This window comes from Camelus dromedarius, chromosome 21 (genome assembly GCF_036321535.1).
Source record: "Camelus dromedarius isolate mCamDro1 chromosome 21, mCamDro1.pat, whole genome shotgun sequence".
Classification (NCBI taxonomy): Eukaryota; Metazoa; Chordata; class Mammalia; order Artiodactyla; family Camelidae; genus Camelus; species Camelus dromedarius.
Genome location: NC_087456.1, coordinates 37,071,463 through 37,094,160, shown reverse-complemented (window position 1 = coordinate 37,094,160; position 22,698 = coordinate 37,071,463). Strand labels below are relative to the sequence as shown.

The 22,698-nt window shown below is 60.2% G+C and overlaps 1 protein-coding gene and 1 long non-coding RNA gene across 2 annotated transcripts in view; one reads left to right on the top strand and one right to left on the bottom strand.

The window, feature by feature from the left end:
• The window catches only part of PKP1 (plakophilin 1), a 40,802-nt gene extending 19,656 nt beyond the window's left edge, over positions 1-21,146 (bottom strand). Inside the window, exons 1-2 of the mRNA XM_064477312.1 lie at positions 20,759-21,146; positions 11,831-11,937 (exon numbers count right to left, since the gene is read on the bottom strand). Of these exons, the coding sequence (XP_064333382.1) occupies positions 11,831-11,937; positions 20,759-20,960 (309 nt within the window). The 5' untranslated portion in view covers positions 20,961-21,146. The remainder of the gene's footprint in view (positions 1-11,830; positions 11,938-20,758) is intronic.
• LOC116148714 (uncharacterized) lies at positions 9,588-11,619 on the top strand. The gene is made up of 2 exons (XR_004132283.2): positions 9,588-9,906; positions 10,613-11,619. It is a non-coding gene; the product is annotated as an uncharacterized LOC116148714 (long non-coding RNA).
• Positions 21,147-22,698: the final 1,552 nt, after the last annotated feature.

The following is a 22,698-nucleotide window of genomic DNA, read 5'->3' as shown; positions in this document are numbered from 1 at the left end:
AAGTCCTCAGAGGTCTACCCTCTCCTTCTCAGGCGAGGAAGCCGCGTCCTAGGGGTGACTAGGCCAGAGGACAGCAGCAGAGGACCGAGGCTCGGGGCCTCAAAGAGCTGACTACAGTCGGCCTCCCCCGCAAGCACCACTCGGTCTACAGCCGCCAGGAGCCAGAAGCGTGCTGGGCAGGCCAAGATGAAAAGAGTGTCTGTCCGGCCATTAGCCCACTTGGAAACCCAGCTTCTGCCTGGCAGGTGGGGCCAGCCAGACCAGCTCCAGGCAGGACACGCCCGGCCCCGCCCTGCCCAGGCGCGCCCAGCCAAGAGTGGCAGCATCACTCCTGCTGTGCTCCCGTGAGAGCGAGCACACGGGCACTCCCTGGGGTCCCTGTGCCTCGTGGCCAGGGAGGAGTCTCTGAGAAAGGACCAGGATTGGAGACACCTTGGGAACAGACCCCATTCGCCATTTCCCTCCCTCGCCCCGACCCCCACCCGCCTCCAGCCAGGGCTGGGGCAGCAGACAGACAGTAATTTTCATCCTCCCAGGAGTGCGGCCTTGGGCCAGTCACGGGTGGTGGGGGGCCTTCCCATGAGTTGTGGTGGCTCCGCCCCACCATCCCTGGGGGTCTGGAGGGCACAGGTCCCCTCCCGGCACTCAGCGCAGGGCGGGGGTCCCCCAGGGAGGGGTGGCTGCTTACTCAGCAGTTGTGTCAGCGTGGGAGCCACCGGCCTGAGTCACCAAAGGTGGGACCCGGGCAGGGGAGTGCCGTCCCTGCCCCCCTGGGCACACGCCCTCTGTGGCCAGGAGTAGGGTCCCACCCGCTGGCCCTCCCTTCCTTCCTTGGCACATGGCTTTGTGCAGAGTAGGGAGGACAGAGCAGCCCCGCTGCTCAGAAGCCCTGCCATCTGGGTCCGGGGGCAGCGTGGTGGCTGTGCTCCCGCAGGGCAGCCCCTAAGGGCAGGGAGCTGCCCGCTGTGATCCTGCCACCAGCACCCTGAGACTAGCAGTGCCCACTGACAAGGGGCCCCCAGTTTGGAACCGAAGGACAACGGCTGATGGGTGACCAGGCTCAGGAGAGGCACCGCCAAAACCTGAAACAGCTTGATGCCAGGTGTGGGGCATCTTTTCTCATCTGAGTCTCTCAAATGTGAAAAAAAGAGGAAGTTCTGACATCCCTTCTAAGGGCAGGGACTTCACCAGAGATCTGGCTGATAATGACTGGTGTCCCTCGTAACCTTGGAAGGTGGGGACTGAGCTGACAGTGACCAGGGCAGGAGTAAGAACTGTGGGTGATTCTGAAGTCTCGTGACGTATCTGGACAGTGACGCTCAAGTAGAAGAGAGCCTGTCACACCCCAGGCTGCAGCCCGTGGGTCTTGCACGAAGGCGCTGCTCTCCCCAGCGAAGCATCTTGCTTTCCTGGGCTCCAGGCCGGTGCGAGGGTCAGGCCCGCCACGGCCCCTGGTGACTGGGGGGCGGGGCGGTGCAAAGCACACTTGTGCGCCCCAGCACCTCGCCAAGTGTTGTGCCCCGCGACACGTGATGTCCAAAACACAACAGCACCCATCTCCAGCTCCCAGCCCTGCCTCCACGGCCTGCTCCCTGCTTCATTGCTAAATTGTGGGAGAAACTGGCTTTTCACACACCCAGGACTTGGGTTATTCTCAGCTCCCGACCCCCAGGGCGGGCTTGGGGGGCCAGGATCGCAGGCGTCACACGGGGGCATCTCGGCTTCACTTGGGGAAGGCCCCCTGGCAGGTGTCGTCACGGTAGGGGCAACAGGCCCGGGAGGCACAGGACCCCCGAGACCCAGCCACCCTCTCTGGGCTCAGACGAGCCTGGGGCTCAGCTCTGCCCTGCAGGAGCCTCAGGCTCCGTTGTCACTTTCGAACTCAACTCTGGCCTTCGATCCAGAGGCCGGCCCCTCCGTCCCAGAGACGGCTCATGCCAGCGCGGGAAAGTGACAGCCCTTCCCAGGTCTCAGTGGGAAGTAACTCCCGGAGCCTCGGACGAGGTGCCAGCTTCCCGGAAGGTCAGGGAGGCCCCACTGTGCAGGCGCCCCACCGTGTGCAGGAGGTTGGAGGGGTGCTGGCTCCCTGAGCTGCCCCCGCACACTGAGCCAGGAGGTGCTTCCCAGGAGGGTCAGAGGCTGCGAGGTGGGAGTGTCCCAAGGGGAGATGCTTCCTTGGCCCAAAATAGAGCTCCTTGGAGACACTGACCCCGCTAAGCAGACAGCAGGGACTTCACAGAGGGAGGGCAGGTTGGCTGGACCCTGCAGGGCTTGGTGACAGACTCCCCCCTTGGAGGATGAGCCTTGCACACGCACACGTGCACACACACTCCTGTACGCACACCTGCTGTGAGGGGGACACGTCCCTTCGCTGGTAGTGGACTCGGGGGCGGGGGGAAGGTCTTTGGAAGTGCCTTGAGCTTATCCTAAGGACACTGCAGCAGGTATGGCACTTTACAGTTTGCAAAGAGCTTCCTCATTCATCTTCTTGGTGGAGCCTCACAGCACCCCTAACTCCCGCGTGGCCAGCGAGGTGCCAGGACGGACAGCAGCACCCGTGTGCTCTCTGAGAGCATCTATTAAGCTCAGGGACCTTGAGGCTGGGCCAAGGCCACATGGCTAAGATGGGGTAGACCCTGAGCCAGGACTCAGGCCTCCAGCCTCTCCCGGTGTCTGTCCTCTGCCACTTGGCCACCAGAGTCGGGTGACCTGAGTGAGGTGGCCAAAAGCCTCTATGTCTGGGGGTGCTCTGCAGGACCTCCCCCAGCACCTTTGGCTACTCACTGGCCTTGACTCCTAGAAAATCCCCTCCTCAGGGCTCTAGGCAGAGGAGGTGCCTGCCCCTCCTCTTCGGCTGACAGTGGGATGTCCTCGGAGACACTGAAGAAGAATGTGCTGCCAGCTGTGTGACACGGCTGAGCTGGGCTGGAAGGCCCTCTGTCCCAAGGGACGGCAAGGCAGCCTTGTGATCATGCTGGTTGTCCCGGCCCGGCCCACGGGAGGGAGGGGGTGGAAGAGTGACAGCTCGCTATCCCTTCCACCACACCCGCTGGAAATACACACAAGTTAGGCTGAGAAATCGGGAGGTCACGTCAGAAGGGGTGACGCGGAGTCTGGAGTCTCCTGGAATCAGCCAAGTCTCGCTGAGCTTCCTGGGGCCTCAGAAGCTGGGCCGCTTGCTCCCAGCCTCGGGGGTGGTCAGAGGGGAGAAGCGCCGGCCCTGAGCTCCCCCCCAGCTCTCTCCAGCACCCTGCCCTTCCCCCAGCTCTGTGGGCCCCCAAGAGCTGCTAAAGGTGGCAGGGAGACTGGGAGAGCCTGGGGTGTCCTCCCAGCCGCTCCAGGAGCAACCCTGCAGAGCGCGGCACCCCACTGCCCTGGGTTAGGACAGGCCTCAGCCAAAAGCATCTCTAAATGCTCCATTCAAAAAGGCCTTTGGCCGGCATGTGGCAGTCACCGGTGAGAGGAGGGGGCTCCCCCTGGCCGCCTTCCTCAGTGGCCCTCGGCTCTACCTGACCTGCTGGACAGCTCTGGGGAAATGACCCCCCATGAGTGTGCGACGCAGTCTCCCTGAGTGCCGGGCACGCTGTGCCGCGGCCGTGCGGGGCTCGAAGGGCACTGAGGGGCCCGGCGGCGGGCAGCGCGGCAGCTCGTGGAAAGCTCTTTTTTCCCCACTTTGATCACCACGGGGGGAAGGTCTAGGCTGGGGCTGGGGTAGTTCTTTACCACTTGCCCACCTCCCTTTCGGAGCAGAAAGGAAAAAACGCCGTATCCATTTGGAATTAAACAATGATCCGTTTTCGTTCTATTTGGCATTATTGACTTTAAGTTATAACAGGCCTTCACTTGTGGCGAAGGGAACTACTTTATTTTCCTCTTGAATTAGTGATACAAAGTTCCCTTCCCAAATAAACGCATTGAAGTTTAAAAGTAAGTCCACTCAAAATAAGTAATAATGTTTGCTGTGATGGTTCTGTGAAAACGGTGACAGCAGAGGTCAGAGGGAACACTGCTGCCCACAGTCGCCAGGGCCCCCGCTGTGACAGCGCGACAGGGGGCTCTGGGTGGGGGTCCGAGGTCAGCATTCTGGTCCTGCTCTTCCCTGTGCGGCTGTGCAGCTCTGGGCACGCCCCGCCCTTCTCTGAGCCTCCCCAGCGAGAGCAGGCCCTGAGCGCCTCTGACTGCCAGCACCCGGGATCCTTCCCAGCCCAGCTCCACGCTTTGGAACAAGCCCCACAAGCTTGGTCCTTATCCCCTTCCAGGCCACGCCCTCGTGCAGGTGTGGGATGGGGGGTGCTCCCCAGCTGTGTCTCGACCTCCCCCAACTCCGCCCAGATTTGATTTTGGCTTTCAGCTGAGTTTGCTCTCCGGGGCTGGAAGGCCTCCGCAGAGACACGCCAGGGCCCTGGGGGAGGAGGCTGAGCGCCACCCTGGCAAGGGGCGGGGCCTCCCCCTCCTTGGGAAACGCTGTTGTGTTTGTCTTGCTGAGCCCAGTGACAGAAGGGATGCTCCAAGCAGAAAACAGGCACCCGATGGCCTGCCCAGGGCTTTGTTTTGACGGCCCTCCTCAGGGCCCCCTCCTCCCGGCTGGCAGGAGGCAAGGTCCTGACTCAGTCCTCCTCGGCCCTGGGCGGCGCCCTCCTCCTCTCGCCCTGCACCCCCCCCGCCCCCTCCCCCCCGCCGGCAAAGCTACTGGGCCCTGGACTCCGTTCTGCCAAGTCTACCTGTGAGGTACTGGGCAAGCCCCTGCACTTTCCTGACTTCCCTGCAAAATAAATCAGAATAACAAGACCCGGTTCACCTCCTGATCTCACGAAGACTAAGGATCAAGTCAGGAGGTACAAGCAAGATTACTTTTTGTAAATTCAAAATGCTGCACAGTTCAGGGGGTTCTGAAGTAAGATCGGACATCCCCCCACTGAGAGCCCACTGAACACGTACGCGGTAGGGCTGGCAAGCCGCCACTGCCTGCTAACCCAGAACCCGAGGGCCCCATCCCCAACCTCTCGGACCCTGGGGACCGCTCTTACGCTGCTGCTGCGTCTGTCAGTCGTTCTGAACTGTAGTCTCAGGACCTTAGATACTTGTTGGCTGAATAGATTAGTTCTTGTCAGGACCAAAAAAAAAAAGGCAAAATGAAATTCACTAATTTTCTTCTGGAGCAAATAAAGATGTTTACAATTGTCCTTGATTCTTCAAATCCTCTCTCTGAAGTTCCAGAGGCTCTACTTTGAATCGTGTGAGAACCACAGCCAGCTCAGGAGGGAGCCTCCTTCCTGACTGACAGCAAGTGACCGTGGAGCCTGGCTGATGGATTAGAGCTAAAGGAAGACGCGGAACCAGCCCCATCCTCCTGCAAGGAGAGGGGAGCTCCCCCTTGAGCCCCGCCTGGGGGTGCGGGCTGCAGGCTGCACCTGGGGCTGGCAAGCCTCCTGCTCCCATGGGCCCTAAGGCAGCTGCGCCCAGAACCTGGCAGTGACACCTCGGCCTGAACATTCTGACTAAACTGCCCGCCCCCAACCTTCCCCGCAAGGGTCTGCCAGCTGGGACAGTAACAGGTGACATTCTGCCTTCTCCTGGGTCTGGTGCTCCTCCTCCGCCCCCTCCTCCAGTCTAGGGGCAGCCCTCCAAGCGCGGCACCCCGCTCGGAGCCTGCCCTTGCACTGATCTGCCGGTGCCAGTCCTTCCCCCTTTGCAAGACCTCAGTGCCAACCTCTGTCCCCCAAGGAAGGACACACGATACAGGATGTCAGAGCCGAGGACAGTCTGATGGTAAACGTGGGGCCTGGCAGGGATGGGGGGGTCCCAGCAGCGGTCCCCCAGCAGTGCTGGAGAACCCTGTGCCAAGGCCAGGGGCCTTCCTTTCCTCCACCTCATCTCTGGCTTCTAAAGAGCCCTCCCTGCCTCTCCCCTGCCTAAGCCAGGGGAAGGGGCCTCTCGGAGAGGTTGAAGTCAGCCCTGCGGGGAAAACTGTCACAAAAAGAAGGTCCTCACATTGGGCTCTGACCCGGAGGCAGCGGGAACGCCTGGCACAGAAAGCAGACCCCCTCCAAGGACACAGCTCACGAAGGGGCCACCCCAGGGGCCACGCCAGGCATGGGCACCCAAGTTTGAATAGAAGGACTGTCTCCAGCCTCAGCCACGTGTCTGTAAACGCACGCTGGGCTCTGCTTCCCACAGGGAGGGGAGCCCCGGGGGCCCCTCCCTCGCCTCCTCCTCTCTCAGGCACATTCTGTCCTCAGCAGCAGGATCCTTGTCTCTTCTTGTTGGGTGACAGCCTGAGGCCTGTGGGACCCTCCTACCTCCCAGGGCCGGGTGGGGGTGAGTCACTGCCGGCAGCAGGGACACCGAGTTGGCAAGAACACCACTCACGCCTTCTCCTGGCAGGCGCTGTGCCCACGTGGGACAAGGAGCTGTGTCTCCTTTAGTTCTCTCCCCCGGACGGTCCAGAGCCGATGGAGGCCCCGCTGGTGCAGCTGGAAAGCACTGAGTTCAGAGCTGAGGCAGGGGAGGAGGAGCGGCCTGGGTTTTAAGGCAGGGGAGCTCCAGGCAGACCCCTTTCCGGGCCTGCTTCCCGGCTGTAACGCTGAAGGAAATGAGAGCCTACACCTCGCCATCCTGCTGCAAGGGTTAATTAAGTGCTGTTTTCCTGGTGCCTGGAGATGAAGTGGGGAGGCGTTGGAGAAGCCATTATCCACCTGCAGACCTGAGGAGGTGGAGGTGGGAGGGGCTGGCCCTGGCCCCACCCCAGGAGACCACCGAGAGGCCCTGGCTGTGGGTCCCGCAGCCACTCAGTGGCAGCCCTCCAGCCATGCAGGACCTTGAAAAAGTTGGGGCTGAATGAATCCTTGGCTGGGATCTAGTCCAAGTGACTTGCTCTATGGATGAGAAAGCCAAGGGGTGAAGGGTGAAGAGTGGAGGGGTAAAGACCCCTCAGGTCCCTCTGCTTGAAGCAGCCCACCCTCGCATTGGGCGTGTGTGACCAGAATCCAGGCCTCCTACAGCTGATTGAGTGTGTCCTATCTGCACCTCAGACTGCCCTTTGAGATAGGAATTCTCACCCATTTCAGAGATGGGCAAACTGAAGCTAAGTCAGGTTAAGAACATGTGGAGGGTTCCTTCACACCGGCCTGCTCCTGGGAGCAGACTGTTTACCTGGGGACTGGCAAAGGTGGGCTCTTTCTCTGCTTCAAGGGCAAGGGGCCTGCATTTTCTCTCCAGAAGCCCCTGGGCCTGAGGTGGCCCAGGGTCCTGCCCCCGCAGACGCTGCAAACAACAGGCCAACTGGAGGTTGGTTCCCACCTGCCAGAGTCCATGCACCCCCACCCCTTTCATCTATAAAAGAGGGCCACTCAGGTGTCTTTGGGTCTGGCGTGGGCAGGACCAGTCCTCCTGGGGGCGAGGGTCCCTGGCACATCATCCCCAAGGCCGTGTCATGGTGGGAACATCAAATACTGACACACCAGTTAAGCAAGTGCAGCTGAGAAGAGGCTGGGAGGACGATTTGCTAGCGGGTCCCAGATTAGAGTAGAGGAATGGGGTCAGGGCAGGACGAAGGCAGAATTTCCCCTGGTCATACTCCCGGGGCGGCTCGCCCTCTGGAGCGCGGGGCCGGATGTAGCTGAGCACGGCGCACGGATTCAGTGCGGTCAATGCGGGGCCCCCATGGCGCGCCCTGGCCCAGACCGCCTGGCCGACCCACCCACATGGCTTCCCGGCTTCCGGGCAGGTTGCTCTAGGCTGGTCCATAACCAAAGCACATGGCACTCGATATGACGCCCAGAGGGAAGGAATGCTTAAAACCAAGACGTGTTTCTTGACTGATAAATAGGAAAAGCTTGCAGGGCTGGAGGTGGCAGAAAAGGAGATTACCACCTTAGCCCAGAACATTCCCTGGGAGTCAGACCTGTCCCCCTGCCTCAGCTTCATCCCGGACAAACCCAGGTGACAGAAGCCACTTGCAGCTTTGGAATGAAATGGCTGTGTCTCCCATCTCTTGCCTTCTCCTCCCTCAGCCCGGTCTCAGCTGACCCAGTGGAATGTGTCCCATGTCCTTTGACAGGGGCTGACTCCTCAAAGAAAGAGCAGGCCTGGCTGGGGAACAGGGAGGGGTGAGAGGAAGGGACCTGAGCTCCAGTGTCTTGTGAGTCCCTAGAACGTGGCGTTAGTGTTAAAACACTGAGACTGCAAATAAAAAAATAACAATAAATAAAATGACCAACAAAAAAGTGCAAACATCTGGGGAGTGAAAGAAAACTCCACTGGTTAAGCGTTAGGCCTGCGGGCTAGTCTGCTCTCATTGGCCAGCCGTGTGACCCTTGTCCCCGTTGGGCCTGAGTGTCCTGGACTATAGAACATCAACCTTGTCGGGCTCTCATAGTCCTGAGTCTGGTTCTGAGAAATGGGGCAGAAGAGCTGAGTCTGCTCATCTGAGCAATGCGGCTGGAGGCTCGCCATCCTTCGTCCCAGCTCCCCTTCTCCTCCCGCCCTGAGGTCCCGGGCCTCTAAGGCTCCGGCCACGTCATCCAGCAGACACAGTCTTGGGGGCGCGGAGGCTGGAGCCAGCAGCAGAGAACCCAGGGCTGACTGGCCAGTGACTCTTCCAGGACCAGTCTTTTCTTATCCTTAAGCCCCTTGGTGTGTTTTGTGTGTCAGACTCTTCATCTCATTTTATTACAAGACTACAGTCAGTCCTCCTAACTTGTGACACAAATGCTCAGATTATAAACAGCATGATGATATACATAGGACATGCAGGTTTTCAGGCACAGATGCCTTTATTGGTGGATTTTCTCAAGCACTTAACTTGACACAATCTTTCTAGTGAAATAAAGGATGCTAGGATCATTCCCCGACTCCTTTTATGAGGCTAGCATTACCTGACATTTTATAATTTTATAAAGTCATAATTCTCTTAAACCCCAGGCCAATGTCCTTCAGGAAAGTAGAAGCAAAAATTCCCATAATATTCTGGAAAATAGAACTCAGCTCTAAGAATAAAACATTATAAGCAGGCTTGTAAAATCTATGTTTTTACTTAGCAGACTGCTGCTGACATAGGATGAAGGCAAATGCATGAGGTAAAGCTGCTGCCTTTGGGACATTTTTAGAACTTTCTTTTTGGAATTGCCCGCAGACCCTTTGCATATTTAAATAAAATAAATCCTCAGTGGTGACCAATTGGGAGTTGATTTGGTATTTGAAACTGAAGCCAAATCTGAGGACTGAAGTGCTCAGAGTGCTTAATATCATTTTTGGTCAAGCTGACAACGCAAAAATGGGACTGGTTTTCTTAGAGGGCCCCTAAAACGGCGCTAAAGACGATCGTATTTTTAAAAAATTTTAGAGGTCCAAATGGCAGACTGGTGAAGTCCTCCAGTTTAGCGACGAGCGCCTGCATCCGATTTATCTGCAGACCTCTGTGCTTCTCCCAACTCGACTGCGCCGCCGGCTCCCCGGCGCGCCCCGCTCCCCCCGCCCCTGGAAGCCGGCTGACTGATGAAGTAAGGCGTCTGCAGGAGCCGGTCCTTCCGCAGACAGCCACGCCCTGCTCCTCGCCCCCGCCCTGGGCGACGTTTTCACGGGGGGGGGGGGGGGACTGACGTCGGCCTGGCTCAGTCGCACAGTCCATGGGAAAATCCCAAGGACGCGGGATGACCTCCCGCCGTCTCCCGTTACCCCTCCCCCCGCCCTCCTTCCCCTGGTGCTGAGCCCACTCGGTTTGGCTGTCCTCACGGCCGTCCTCACGGCCGTCCTCACGGATGCACGCCTGGCTCGGGCATCGCTTCTCCCATCCCTCACGTCGCCCCCCCTCCCCCGCCAAATCCCCGTGAGCGGGCTGCTCTGCGCGGTTCCCAGAGCCCTTCCCGAACAGAGAGGAGCCAGGACGTGCCCCAGCAGCTGCCCGAGGTGAGTCATGTCTGAAGTCCCACCAGCAGAGAGGGAGCAGAAGGGTTGGGCCTTGGGGTGCGGGAAAGGGAGGAATTTTCACCGGTTGTCAGGAAACAGGCACAGGGAGGGCTGGGCTGGCTCGGGAGGGCACCGGGAGACTGCGGCGGTGGACTGAGCTGTTGGACCAGAAGAAACGCTCAGCGCGGCCACGTGGAGGTTCTCCTACCAACCCCCTCAGCGAAACCCCTCGGAAAGTGTTCCTTTGCAGGTCTCGGTTACAAACGTCCCCATGTGATAACCCCTCGCTGCCAGTTTGATGACACTTCGCAGTTAAGGTGGCACATCAGCCCTGAGGGAGGGTACGCAGAGAAAACACTGACACCCAGGGAAGCTAAGAGGCCGATCCAAAGTCGCAGAACCACAGAGCAGCATACCCGGGGCTAGAACCCGAGCTTTCCGAGTTCTGAGTTAGCAGCACAGCACGTCACACCTGCAGCGTCAGCACGATTACTCATTCTGACTGCTGGTCCCGGCCAGGGACCTGCCCCCCGGGGTCTCCTAACCCTTTTCGCGGCATCACTAAGTCATGTTCTCAGATTCTGTCTAGTCATCAGTCCTGATTGACCAGCCTGCTGCACGGAGGGTATCGATTAACATCACGAATCGGGGGGAAAGAGTGGGGTGGGATGAATCTGCAGCAAACCTGGTTACTTCTTCCTTTCAGTCCCTGACCGTGACATGCAAGACAGACAAACCCTCCAAAATTAGCCCCAAGGACTGAGGAAGGAACCCAGGAGATGACAAGGAACACAGAACTCAGAAACCACCATCTCTCTCTTGCCTGGGACCCTGACGATCGGGGTGACGTCTATGACCAATGCCGACTCAAAGCAAAAGCTGCTGAAATCTGAGCCCCGAGTCCTGTGGAGAAGCACCCTTTATCCCCAACTGCATAGGCCTTTTCCCAAAAGAATTCCCAGAACAACACAGGCTAATGTTGAAATTAGCAAAAATGAAGTCATAGCATTGGGTGACTGGAAGGAAACTCGGGTGTCACTGAGCCCAACACCCCTGAGCTCAGAGTAGAAGAAAACCCCTGCTCGGGCTTCTGTGGTTGAATCAAACACCCACCCCAGCGCCTGGTGCAGAGCTAGGGCTAAAGCAGCATTTGCTCAGTAAGGGATATGAGCACGGGGGTTGAAATCGCGCAGAAAGACAGTGACGGGCCCAGAATGAAACGATCCAGCAGAATCTCCACTCGTGCTAATTAAAAAAATTCTTTAAAACGCTTCTAGTCAGGTTTTTCCCCACATTATTTCATTTAGTCCTGACCCCAACCCCAAGAGGCAGACTTTATGCCCATTTTACCCTGGGGAGACTGAGGTCGGGAGCTAGAAGTGTCTCACCCAAGGTCACACGCTCCGTGAGTAACAGACCTGGAATGCGAACGCGGGTTTGTCCGACCTGCAGACTCAGGCAACGTTCCGCCCCAGCGCACAGCCTCTCACTCAAGAGCTGCGAAGGCGGACGCGCCCTCCCGTCCTCTGGGGACCTCCAGAGCCCCCTCCCCAGGCAGCGCACATACTGAGGAGAGGGGTCCCTTCAGGATTTTCCTAGAAACATCTAAATTAACCCACGACTGGACTGCAAGAATCCAGACTTCTTTCCCATCCATGATCAAATCAGGCATATTAGGACATGGACTTTAAAAGAAATGTTGTTTTCTTTATACTTTTTCTAAAGTGTTTGCATTTGAGACATTCCCAAATAGCCAGCCTGCCCAGACAGGAGCTGCAGGGAGAGGCCGAGCGCACAGACCTGGTCAGAGCCGGGGCCTCACCTCGCGGACCCGTCCTGCCCGCATCACTTTCTCCGTGACCGCGCAGGCTTTCCCCTCACAGACCCTGCGCCACCCCTGGCCTGCCGGGAAGCAGCCCCTTACCGGGTAGCCCCAGGAGCCAGTCCCCGCTTGGAACTTGGAGTAGTAGCTGCTCCGTCCGGTGGTCCCGTAGCCGCTGTAACTGTCGGCCAAGCCGTCGTACATGGAACCTGGGGGACAGAGGCAGGTGTCAGGACAGTGCTGGCCATGCTCCTCGCCCAGCCTCCTCCCCACGGCATCCCCTCTGCAGCCCCAGAGGAGACCAGGTCCGAGCCCGCGGAGGAGGAGGAGGACAGAGAGTCAGCCTCTGTGAGCTGTCTACCTCTGCACTCGGCCTCTCCCACACCCAGGGCCGAGGGCAGGGCTCCTACAGAGGCCACAGGGTCAGCCCTGAGGGTCCTGGCGGACCCCTTCCTGAGGGTCTGCCCCTGCTGCTGGGGCTGGGTGGACACCTACAGGAGATGAGCTGGTCCGGAGGGCCTCGGAGCACCGCCGGCCCCCTCCAGGGAACCACGACTCCACACTCCACCAGGAGAAGCGTCCCACTCAGGGAAGATGGGCAGGATCTCAACATGCCAGGTCCAGAGCCTCGAGGTCAGGGCCACAGGGCAGCTCCGGAGGGTGAGAAGGCCACGCAAAGCAGTGGTTCTCTGCTTCTAAACCCCAGCCCGGCCCCCAGTTGTGACGAGGGGGCCCTCCATCCCCTTCATCTCCCAGGTGCTCCCGCTGCCCAAGGGGGAGCAGCCACCAACCTCAAAGGCCCAGCGAGGATTAATTACTGTTCTCCAAGAGCTTGCAGCCCACAAATGACAGGCTCCATGGGAGGACGGAGTGTCATTACGATTATTAGGGGCAAGGTGGCTTCGGATCACGGGAAGCAGCCTGGATGTGGGGCTCCTGCCCCAGGAGGGCAGCGCCAGCCTCGAGATGTGGCTGACAGTGCCCTGCCAGGCTTTGCTTGCTCCGTGTCCCGCCGAGTCTGCCTTCTGTCTGGCCTTGGCCGCAGCCATCAAATCTCACTCACCATTCAAAGCCTGGCTCAAAACCTCTGCGCCTGCAAGGCAGTCTCTCCTACCCCTGAACACATGCTGTCCTGCTGTCTGAACCCCAGGGCACATCCTGCCTGGTGTCCCATCTCCCAGACAGGGAGTTGCATGAGGGGCAAGCCATGGCTCTAGGGCGTGGGTGTCCAGAGCAAAGACAGCCCCTCACTCTTATTAAATGATGGCCCCTGGGGAAAGTCGGGCCAGGAGAGTGGTCCAGCTCCAGCATTGGGGGAAGGGTCTGACCTGATCCCACCTGGCTCCCTGAGCCCCTCCCCATCGGACGTGTCCCCTCAGGCTCCTAAGCCTTGGGGGTGGGGGCTGGAGTGCCTGAGCTGGGAGTAGAAGGCATAGCAGGGGGGCAGCTTTGGACTGTGGCAGGACACCTTCTCCATCCAAAGCCAGATGACCTCCCCAACAGCTCATAGGAGGGGCCACTGCCCTGATTCCCCATGCCCCCTTCCCCATGGTGGAGGATATCCTGGCCACTAGGTCTAACGGCTGTGGTGGAGACCACCTGCCCTGGGAGCCCAGAGGTGCTGGAATTGGTCCTGGCTCTGGGCCCAGGCTTCCTCTGCTATAAAAAGAAGAGGTGGCTTCTCTGTACCCCACGGTTCTGTGGTTGTGTGACCACAGAGGCACGTGTCTGACAACGTCCAGAGAAGCCCAACCTCTCATCTCAAGAGACAGGGTTCAGCTTGCCAGGAAGAAGTCCGGGCATCAACGGCTACATCACCACCACCTTTGCTGCCCACCTCGGCGTCCTCCCGGGTGTCCCCACCCCAGGCAGCCCCAGGCCCAGGCCTGACCCCTCGGACTTACTCCCAGCCCCCTGCTGAGTGCGGGCAGCCCGTGCCTCTTCCTCCAGAAGCTGCCCCCTTGAGAAGCACTGCCTTTGCCAGGGGGAGTCTGGAGGCAGGATCGTGGGCTCGGACGCCCGGAACTAGCACTCACCAGGCACGGGGCCACGGCCAGGACCCCGGGCGGCCGACAGCTCCCCTTCATCCAGGCCCCTTCTGCCAGCCCTCCCAGGGCGGGGCAGGCCAGGGCTCAAGTGGCTGGCTGTTGCCCCACTGGGCAAGAATTTCTCACCCAAGGGCGAGCGTGGGTCAGCCAGCTGCTCTGGATGGAAAACCCGGGGTGGTGACAGACAAAGAGATCGAGGAGAGGCAGCCCCAGAGGCCCCATGGAGTCCAGGCTCCCATGGGGCGCCGCCCCTTCCCAGGAGGGAGTCTGTCAGCAGTGATGTCCCTCACTCACACTCCGGTCATCAGATGAAGCATCCCCTCCACACCCTGCACCTGCCCGCCTCCCTCTCATTCTTCTCCATATGACAGTGGGGTGTTCTCTGCCATGGAGGCAGATGACCTCTGGAATACCTGATCACTCCTGAAGGTGCCCCATGCCAAGATCATCTGCATCTGGGGGTCAGACCACCTGACTCCCATCTTCAGCTGCTTGGCTTGCCCTCTTTGTGAGAATGAGGCTGCCATCACACCGCCAGCACTGCTTCTTTGGCAGGAGGCAGCTGCCCTTGGGCCAAGGCTTCAAGGGAGGGGAGTCCAGAGACGTCATACACTTGAAGTCACACCTTGCAGTGTGCCAGATACCTCGAGGGGCGCAGGCAGGAGCTGGGCTGTTAGTAAGAGTGTCGCTCCCATGGCAGAAGTGAGCTTCCCCTCTCTGGACCCTGTGGGAGTACTGCCCTCTGAAAGTCAGGTCCAACAGCAGGAACATGCGGCTTCTCACTGAGAGGATGGGACGGCTCTCCCCTAGCCCCAGGACCTCTCTGGACCTCACTCCTGGGAAGCCTTACCTGACGACTCTCACCTGGTCTCTGGGCCCCTGCCCGACTGTCTTCTCGGTGTAGGGCGTGGTGAGGTTCGGTCCCCCTGCCCAGCCCTCATGCTGAGGGTGCCTGGGGGCTCAGTGTCCCCATAATTGCAGCATGGGACCGCAGTCCTGGACTCCACCTAGCCAGGCCCCCTTCCCACCCAAAGAGGTCCTCGGTGGGTCGGCGAACCGGGGAGAGAGAGAACCTAGAACACTTCCTTGGGGAGGATTCTTGGTCCAGGAGCGAGATGGGAGGGGATCCCAGCACCCAGCCCGCCCTGTCTCCCCACCTCCTGGGGAGCACTGCACCCTCCATCTCTCTGGAAGGGCCTGCAGGCCTTGAGCCAAGACAGCGGCCTCTCCTTGAATCTGATGCGGCCCAGTTGTGCGTCTGTCAGGAGGCGTCTGCCCACCCACAGAAGCCCAGGGTCAGGGAGCAAAGGTCTGCCTTCCCTGTGCACCAGCAACACTGGCCACTCTGCCGGCCCACACGGCGAGCCTTCCTTCGGGTCAGTGATTCAGGGGGAAAAGCCACCTCAGAGCTGGTCAGGGTCCCGGGTGCCGCCTCCCTTGGGTCCCGCACGGTTGCCTGACTCTGTCCTGTGTCACGAGGGCAGCCCACGCCCCTCACCTACGGGGGCCTGAACACAGAGGCACCTCCTGTGTCAGGACACGTAGGAGTCCTTCCCGCCAGGACGGGCGGACCTTCGCGGGATGACTCACCCTCCTCCACCTCCGAGCTCTCACATCGGTCACGCCCGCCACACCTGAAGCATTCCTGCTCTCCTCCTCAGCCAAGCCCTCCCCCTGTATCCAAAACCCTGCACAAAACCAGCTCCTGCTGGAGATGAGCCACCCGCTCCGGGCCCCCAGGCCCCCCCGCGGAGCGCCGTCAGCACTCTGCCCAAGTATGAACTCACTGCGTGCCGCACACTCCTCATGTGTGTGTGTGTGTGTGTGTGGGGGGGGGGTGTTCCCCACCCCACCCCACCCCACCCCCAGAACCAGAGTCCACCTGGAGAAGGCTCTCGGGACATCGGCCTGCCCAACCGACGGGCTGCCCCCGGGGCAGAGGTCACCCGAAACACCTCTCCTCCACCCCAGCCTCCCCCATACCCCTGTCCCTGGCTGGTCAGGAGGTCCTGTCACAGACCAAGCTCTAGAGGTGTGTCTGGTAATCTGTCTCCCATGAGGCCCATGTCTTCCAGCTGCTTCTGCACGGACAGCTGCTCCCCAGCACCAAGCGCTGGAGAAGGAGGCCCGCTGCCCAGCATCCTTCAGCCCAGAAGACGCCTTGGCTTCACCGCCCACAGTCCCTCCCACACAGGATGCCCAGCAGGACGAGGCCCACAGCAGGAGGAATTAAAGTGAGACCCTCAGAAGAACTGTTGGAAGACACTTGTGAGACAAGCTCCCCCTATGATGTTCGAAAGCGGGCAGGAGCTGTGCCTGTGGGACGGTCCAGGCACCCAGACGTCTCCTGGGGCCTCTGCCCAGGCCTGCGGGGAGCTCTGTGGACACGCCACCCTGTCCTGGATGGGAGCTCAGCTCAACCCCACCAGGCGCTCTGGGGCAGGTCCTGCCCTTTCCTGGGCACGTGTATGGAACAGAGGCACGAAGCAAACTGGACTGCTATGGCCCTGTCCTCTCCTGTCCCTCCCATGGGCCCTGCTGGGGCATGTTCAAACCCAGCTCTGCCGGAATCCTGCCTCTCTTTCTGACAACCTGTGTGTGGCCATCCCTAAACCTGAGGGCAGGAGCATCCTGGGGGCAGGCCAAGAAGAGGGGGCAGGACCAGCACAGGGCTCAGCCCCTCAAAGGGGCCCAGGGTAAAAAGTCACCAGCAGCTACCACACTAGGTGTCCATCCATGTGTGGGGTATGCAGAGAGGCTGCGTGTGAGGGGTGAGCCCCACTCTGGGTCTCTCTGTGAGTGGGGATGGCACGAAAGCCGTGATTCTTGGACTTTGCCGCACATCAGAACTGCATGGGAGCTTTCAGAGGTCCACATGCCCCTGCTGTCCCCACAGGAACTAAATCCGAATCTCGGGGGACAGGACCCGGGCATTGGCATCCTTTTAAGTTGCCAGATGGTCCCACTTTGTAGTCCGTCTGGAACGGTGCATCAGGCGATGTTTGGGGGGAGGTGTGGGTGCTGACTGGAGAGAGGCTGTGTGCATGGTGCTCCTTGAGGGAAGGGGCCTTTCTGCAGGACATCTGCAGGCAGCTGGGGGCACGGTCTGCAGAAGCAGTGAGTTATACAATCCATTTCCAATGAAATATTTGAAGATATTGGGAGAGACCCAGAGAGGGGTGGTGACTTGCCCAGGGTCACACAGCAGTTGGCAATAGATCCAGATGGAACTCAAGTCTCCCACCACCAGCTGGGCTCCTGCCACAGCACGGGCTGTGAGGTGGGGTGCGCATGTGTGTGTGTGAGTCCACGTGTGCACACATGTGTGCCTACAAAGAACGTCACGTGAGCTATCTCCCAGGAAAACATTCTTCCGTCTTGTTCCAGTGCCACATGCCTCCTAGGGGTCTCACCCTCAGCCGAAGTGCTTCCCAGGTCGTCAAACTCAGAAAAAGTGGTTTATTGATATTTACCATTTGGCGTGTGGGAAGAGGGGTTTCTTTTGTTTTGTCTTGTTTGTTTGTTTTTTAATCTCTGCCAACCAGTTTAGCAAAGGACCAGGACCCAGGGGAGCAGCATTTGCTCTGGAACCCCTGGACACTCGGCATTTTTGCATGCGTTGTAACAGGCCAACGGAAATTCTGGCTAAAACCTCAGCTCCAAGCCAAGAGACGTTGTAAAGAAACACAAATTGGTTTACTTGAAGTTTAATTAGTATGTTTCGCTGCCGGGACAGGCTACTGCACAGACAGCTTTTACCACTTCCCATCTCAGCTTTGGTCCCGGGGAGATAGCCCTAGAAGTGATGTCTGTTCACAGTCTGTGGTCAGAATAGGACACCTTCCAAGAGAGTAGAAAGAACAGAACCTCCCTCAGGCAGAATCTCACGCTGAGACACAGCCCAATACAAATCCAGAAAGCGGGCAAGGGGGGCCCTAAGGCGGCGACCTCCCCCGGGGATGGGGTACCTCAGAAGGGCACAAGCCTGCCCCCAGGAGGGCCTCAGGTAGCGCTGCGGAGTGAGGGAACGGATGAGGGACACGGCGGGGGAGGGATGCCTGCCCAGTGCACCCCACCCCTTCTCTTAGGGTCCTAGATGGGAAATGGTGCTCTGAGAAGGGTGGAGTCGGCCCCTTGGGCCCTGGGCTGTAGCCGCCTCACCCACAGTGAGGGTGAGAGCGGGCGAGTGGCGCTGCCTGGGTTAGGAATTCCCTGGAGTGACAAGCGATGTGCGGAAGGAAGGTGGTTCCATGAATTTCATGTGCGCGCGCACCTGTGGTGGTGACAGTGGGTTTGGGGGTTTGGATTTGGACCAGAGGAGACCTGGTTAAACTTTAGGAAGAGCTCCCAAGAGAAATGATAAGAACCTGAGCGGGGAAGAGCGTCTCCTCTCGGACAGGCTACAGCGCGCCAGCCCTCCCCCAACCCCGGCAGCCCAGGTCCACCCTGCACAGACTCCCCAGGCTCAGGGAGGGCAAGTTCCTAAGCCTCTTTGGCTGCACAGCCATGTCCCCTGGGCTCTCCCTGCTTCCCACACGGTCCGACACCTGCTGCCCACAGGGACACCGGGGGAGGGCAGGGAGCCATGCTCTGGGGCCAGGCCAGGAAGAGACCCCGTGGGCTGGCAGGTCCCGAGCAGCCCTGCCCTGCAAGGTCTCCAGGTCCCAGAGACCCCCTCCCTCCCCGGGGACTGCTCAAGGCCCTCTCGCCAACAGCAGGGAAGACAGCCCTAGGGGACGGCTATGAGGAAAAGATGCTTCTCTTACTGGGAACTTGGGGGCCGATTCCTGACTGTCCTCCACAGGGTGCAGAGAGAGAGGCGGGCAAGTGGGGCGCACCTGGCCTGCTTTAGGGCAGGCGTTCTCAACCAAGGGGCCGTGGATGGGGTTCAGGGGAGAATCAAAAACCTCAGAGAAACCCACTCTTCTCTCTCAGGAGACTGAAGGAGAATAGGAGCCTGTCCAGGAGGGTGTGGGGACCCACCTGGGATGTGGCCCTTCCACAGCCCCAACTCACCCCTCCCGGGAACCAGAGCAGACTCGTAGAATGAAACCACCGAGACAGAGGGACTGAAGCGAGGAGAGGTGGTCCCAGAGCAAACAGGGGACACCTGGGCGGCGCCGGCGGAGGGGAGGGGAGACTGATGGAGACAGAGCCAGATAAACCAGAAACACAGGCTCCAGGTGGCCTTACCGCCTCTCCCAGCTATGATGCCGCTGGGGAAACAGGCCAGAGCCAAAGGTATTGGGGACACGCCTTCAGGGTCAGCCCTTGGAGAGCTGTGCGCTGGCCATCGGAGTCCACCCTCACCTGCTTAACCCTGGAGGGCCTTGGGGTGGAGAAGTGGAGAGGAAGGAGGTGGACCTCACCCACAGAGAGCAAGGCAGGGAGGAGAGCACCCTCAGCCAGCGCTCAACAAGTGCCCCGCGGGGGGTTAGAAGGGGATTGTGTGCGACTATTCTGGTGCTGTGAGCCCTGGGCTCAGGCCAGGGACGGACCGGGAGTGGGACTGGGGACAGGTGAGCCTTGCGCAACAGAGGGAGGAGGTTGGCCTGAGCTGTGACTGGGTGGTGGGCAGACATGGGGGAACCTTGTTCTCCCAAAGTCACTTCCAAAAAAGGCTCGGAGCCGCTACCAAGGCACCAAAGGGAAAGAGGCGAGCGCTCTAGGGGCTGTGACCTTGAGTGCAAGTCCGGCGGGAGAGGGGCCAGGGGCCCGGGCAAGGGACGCGTGGGCCTTTAGGCTTGGGGTGCAGGGGAGTCCTCAGCCAGCCATCCCCTCTCCCTCAGCTCTACGCAGGGGCCACTCAGGGGAGAGGAAGACAGGGGAGGACACAGAGATAGAAATCTTGAGCTGGTGTGTGCGCATGTGTGTGCACGTGCATGTGGGAGACTGGGTGGGGGTCCGTCTCCTTGGCCCCCCTTTACCACCCCATTCTCCTCGCTCTCTCTTGAGCTCCTGACTCGAGAAATAAATCTCGGTTGACCTGCACTGGTCTGCAGTCTGCAGAGTGTCATTAGCGTTTTACTAAACTTCACTAAATAAATAAACAGAAGGTTCGCTGATCTGTGTGTAATTGTTACTGGGAAAGCGTCATATTAAAGTATTTGGATCAAAGATCCTCCACAAATGCCCCTGTGAGGTGTCACACCTTCCTGCTTGAGTTTCAGGAATCCTACCCCTTTCTCAGCCTCCCCTGGTAGGGGGGACCTTATCATGACCTGAGGGGGCTGGCCAGGCCGCACCTAGATAAACAAGTGCCCGCCTGGAGGGCCCAGTGGGGTGGGGGACGATGGGTTCCCAGCCTTGCCAACCTCATTTCCTACTCTCAGCCTAGGACCCTTGTTTCTACTCAAGCTGAGTGGCGTTGACAGAATCGGGGGGAACAGAGGTTTCTCACTAGCCACGGGGAAAGAGCGCACCCCGGACCCCTTCCTGTCCTCAGCCCTCCGAGTCCGCACTGGCCTGGGGCGACCTGGCCAGGTGTGGGGCTTCTGCTAACGTGCTGCGCAGTTAAGAGGGCTTGTCTGCCCCCTGCGCCCCCTCCCCCGCCGCAGCGCCCTTCCGGGGCCCCCACTCAGGTCTCTGTGACTCCCCTGCCTGCCCGGCAGCCACGCACGGGGCCCACCAGGACTGGGATTCCGCGGCTGAGTCCGGCCAAGACAGGGCGCAGGGTGAGGGAGGCGCACAATCCCAGGGGCAGCCAGCAGGCCAGGACGCGGGGGCTGCTCCCCGAGCAGGATGGGGAAGAGAAGGCTCTGATTATGTACCCCCGAACCCCCTCCGTGAGCCTGCCCTCGCTCCCACCAGCGCGCCGCTGAGCGGTCGGGGCTGCGGCTCCACCGTAGGGCCCGCAGGAGCGCTGCCGGGGGCCTTCGCGGGGACCCCGCCACGGGCGCCCTCGGATGCGCGCGCCCCCCGCCCCGCCCCCCGCGCGGCGCGCCAGGGAGGGGCGCGTGGCCCCGCGGCATCCGGCCTTTACCTCGATTGGAGTGGCTCAGGGTGGACGCCTGAGAGGACTTGGACTTCTGCCGCTTGACCGTCATCATCACCTGCTCCTGCACGCGCTGCCGGCCGGACGTGCCCGTCTTCATCTTCTGGTCCGACGGCAGAGCCAGCGTCGAGTTGTCCTGGTCCTGGAAGCATTCGTACGCCAAGGCGGTCTTGAGCGGCGAGTGGTTCATGGCGGCGCGGGGCGTGGGGCGCGGGCCTGGAGAGCCGAGCGGGCCGGCGCGAGGTGCGGGGCGTCCGAGGTGCGGGGCGGCGCTGGCAGCGGGCTCTTCTCGCGCTCAGCGGCTCCCTGTGCCCATAGAGTGAAGGTCCGCGCGCGCGAGGGCTCCCGGCTGCTGCTCCCGGCGCCTCCACCCTGCCCGGCCCGGCCCGGCACTGGCGGGCCCGCCCTCCGCCAGCCGGGATATACCGCCCCGCCCCGCGCCGCCCCCTCCGCGCCGCCAGACCCGAGCCGAGCCCGGGGCGCTCTCGGGGGCAGGGCTTCGAGTCCGTGTGTGGACCACTTCCTGCCCTCTCTTCCCGTCTCCCCGGCCCCCGCGCCCTGCCACCTGCGGGGGGTGGGGGAGGCTGCCGGGGAGCCGCCCTCTGGCCGGTCCCGCGGGGCTCGTGGGTGAAGCGCGCGCCCAGCTTGGGGCTGAGGGGAGACGCTCTCTAGGAAAAAGGAGTCTTTCTCGACTGGGCCCGCCGCACAGCCAGATGACCTCTGTCCTGGGGTCGCGGCAGAGACCAGCCCTCGGGGTGGGGGCTTCCAGGCTGATTGCAGGAGCACAGCCCCTGCCCGAAGGAGTGCTCCACTCTGAGGCGGCTTCCAGCCTGCAGGGAGGGGGTGGGGACATGAAGTCCACAGAGGGACAGACTTGAGATGCAAAACTACAGGGCAGTACCGCCGCACCGGCAAGCCGGGGCGGGGGGACGCTGGGTGAACAGTGCCAGCCTCTGGAGCCTCAGACTTCGCCCCGAGGACGGGTGCCTGGCCCGCCTTAGGGGCTCATTAAAAAGTATTTTTGAATGGATGAATGCATGAAGACTAGTTAACCTGAGGTAAATTAAGTCTAACTCGAATTCTACCCAGATCCTTACTGAAAATCCGGAAGGTTGCCTACCCCTTCAAACGACCCCACTGTGGACTCACTATCCAGGCCGCTGTGGGCAGCTCCGTGCCTCTCCCGTACTTCCTGGGACGTGTGTAGTGATGCTTCACTCCGGTAACATCGTCCTCAGGCCTGGAGGTGGCCCGCACGGGAATTTGGTGTGTAGCAGGACAGAGTATTTCAAACCTACATTGATGGAAATCCTACTGAAGGCAGCACACCCTGCCTTCCCCCTTAAGCGAAAACCCTGAGCACGTTTGACGCCCTCCTTGATGGCTCAGGACTCTCCTTCTGGACGTCCACTGCTGACCTGTGCGGCCCGCAGTCCGGCCAGCCTCTCTGTGTTCGGGGCTCCTCCAGCCGTCACCTCTGCTCTCATGTGCAGTCGGCACTCACAGCTCACAGCCTTCTCTTTCAGTTGGGCTTCTGCTCTGCAGAGGAAGGGGCCATCAGAATCCGTGCCTGTCGGGAATCCTATGAGGACGCATGGGGGAGCCAGGGTGACGGTCTCAGGGACCACGTGAAGGTCACTTTCTCACTTCCCATGAAGTGGGTGTTACATGCCGGAGCCCTGGTTGCTCTCCATAATGTGTTCCTGGGAGCCACATGCAGAGCAGAATGTCAGGAAGCATGCCATGGTTTCAATAGAAATAGTTTTATAATTGAGGGTTGTGTCCCGAAGAACTTAGCGTCAAATAAACCAGAGACGTGACCAACAGTTTGTCATAGATACAAAAGTTCAACACCTGTAGACTTCATCCATCACTTCAAGTTTAAGATTTTGTTTCCATCGTATTTTTCTGATGCAGAGAGGAGGTAG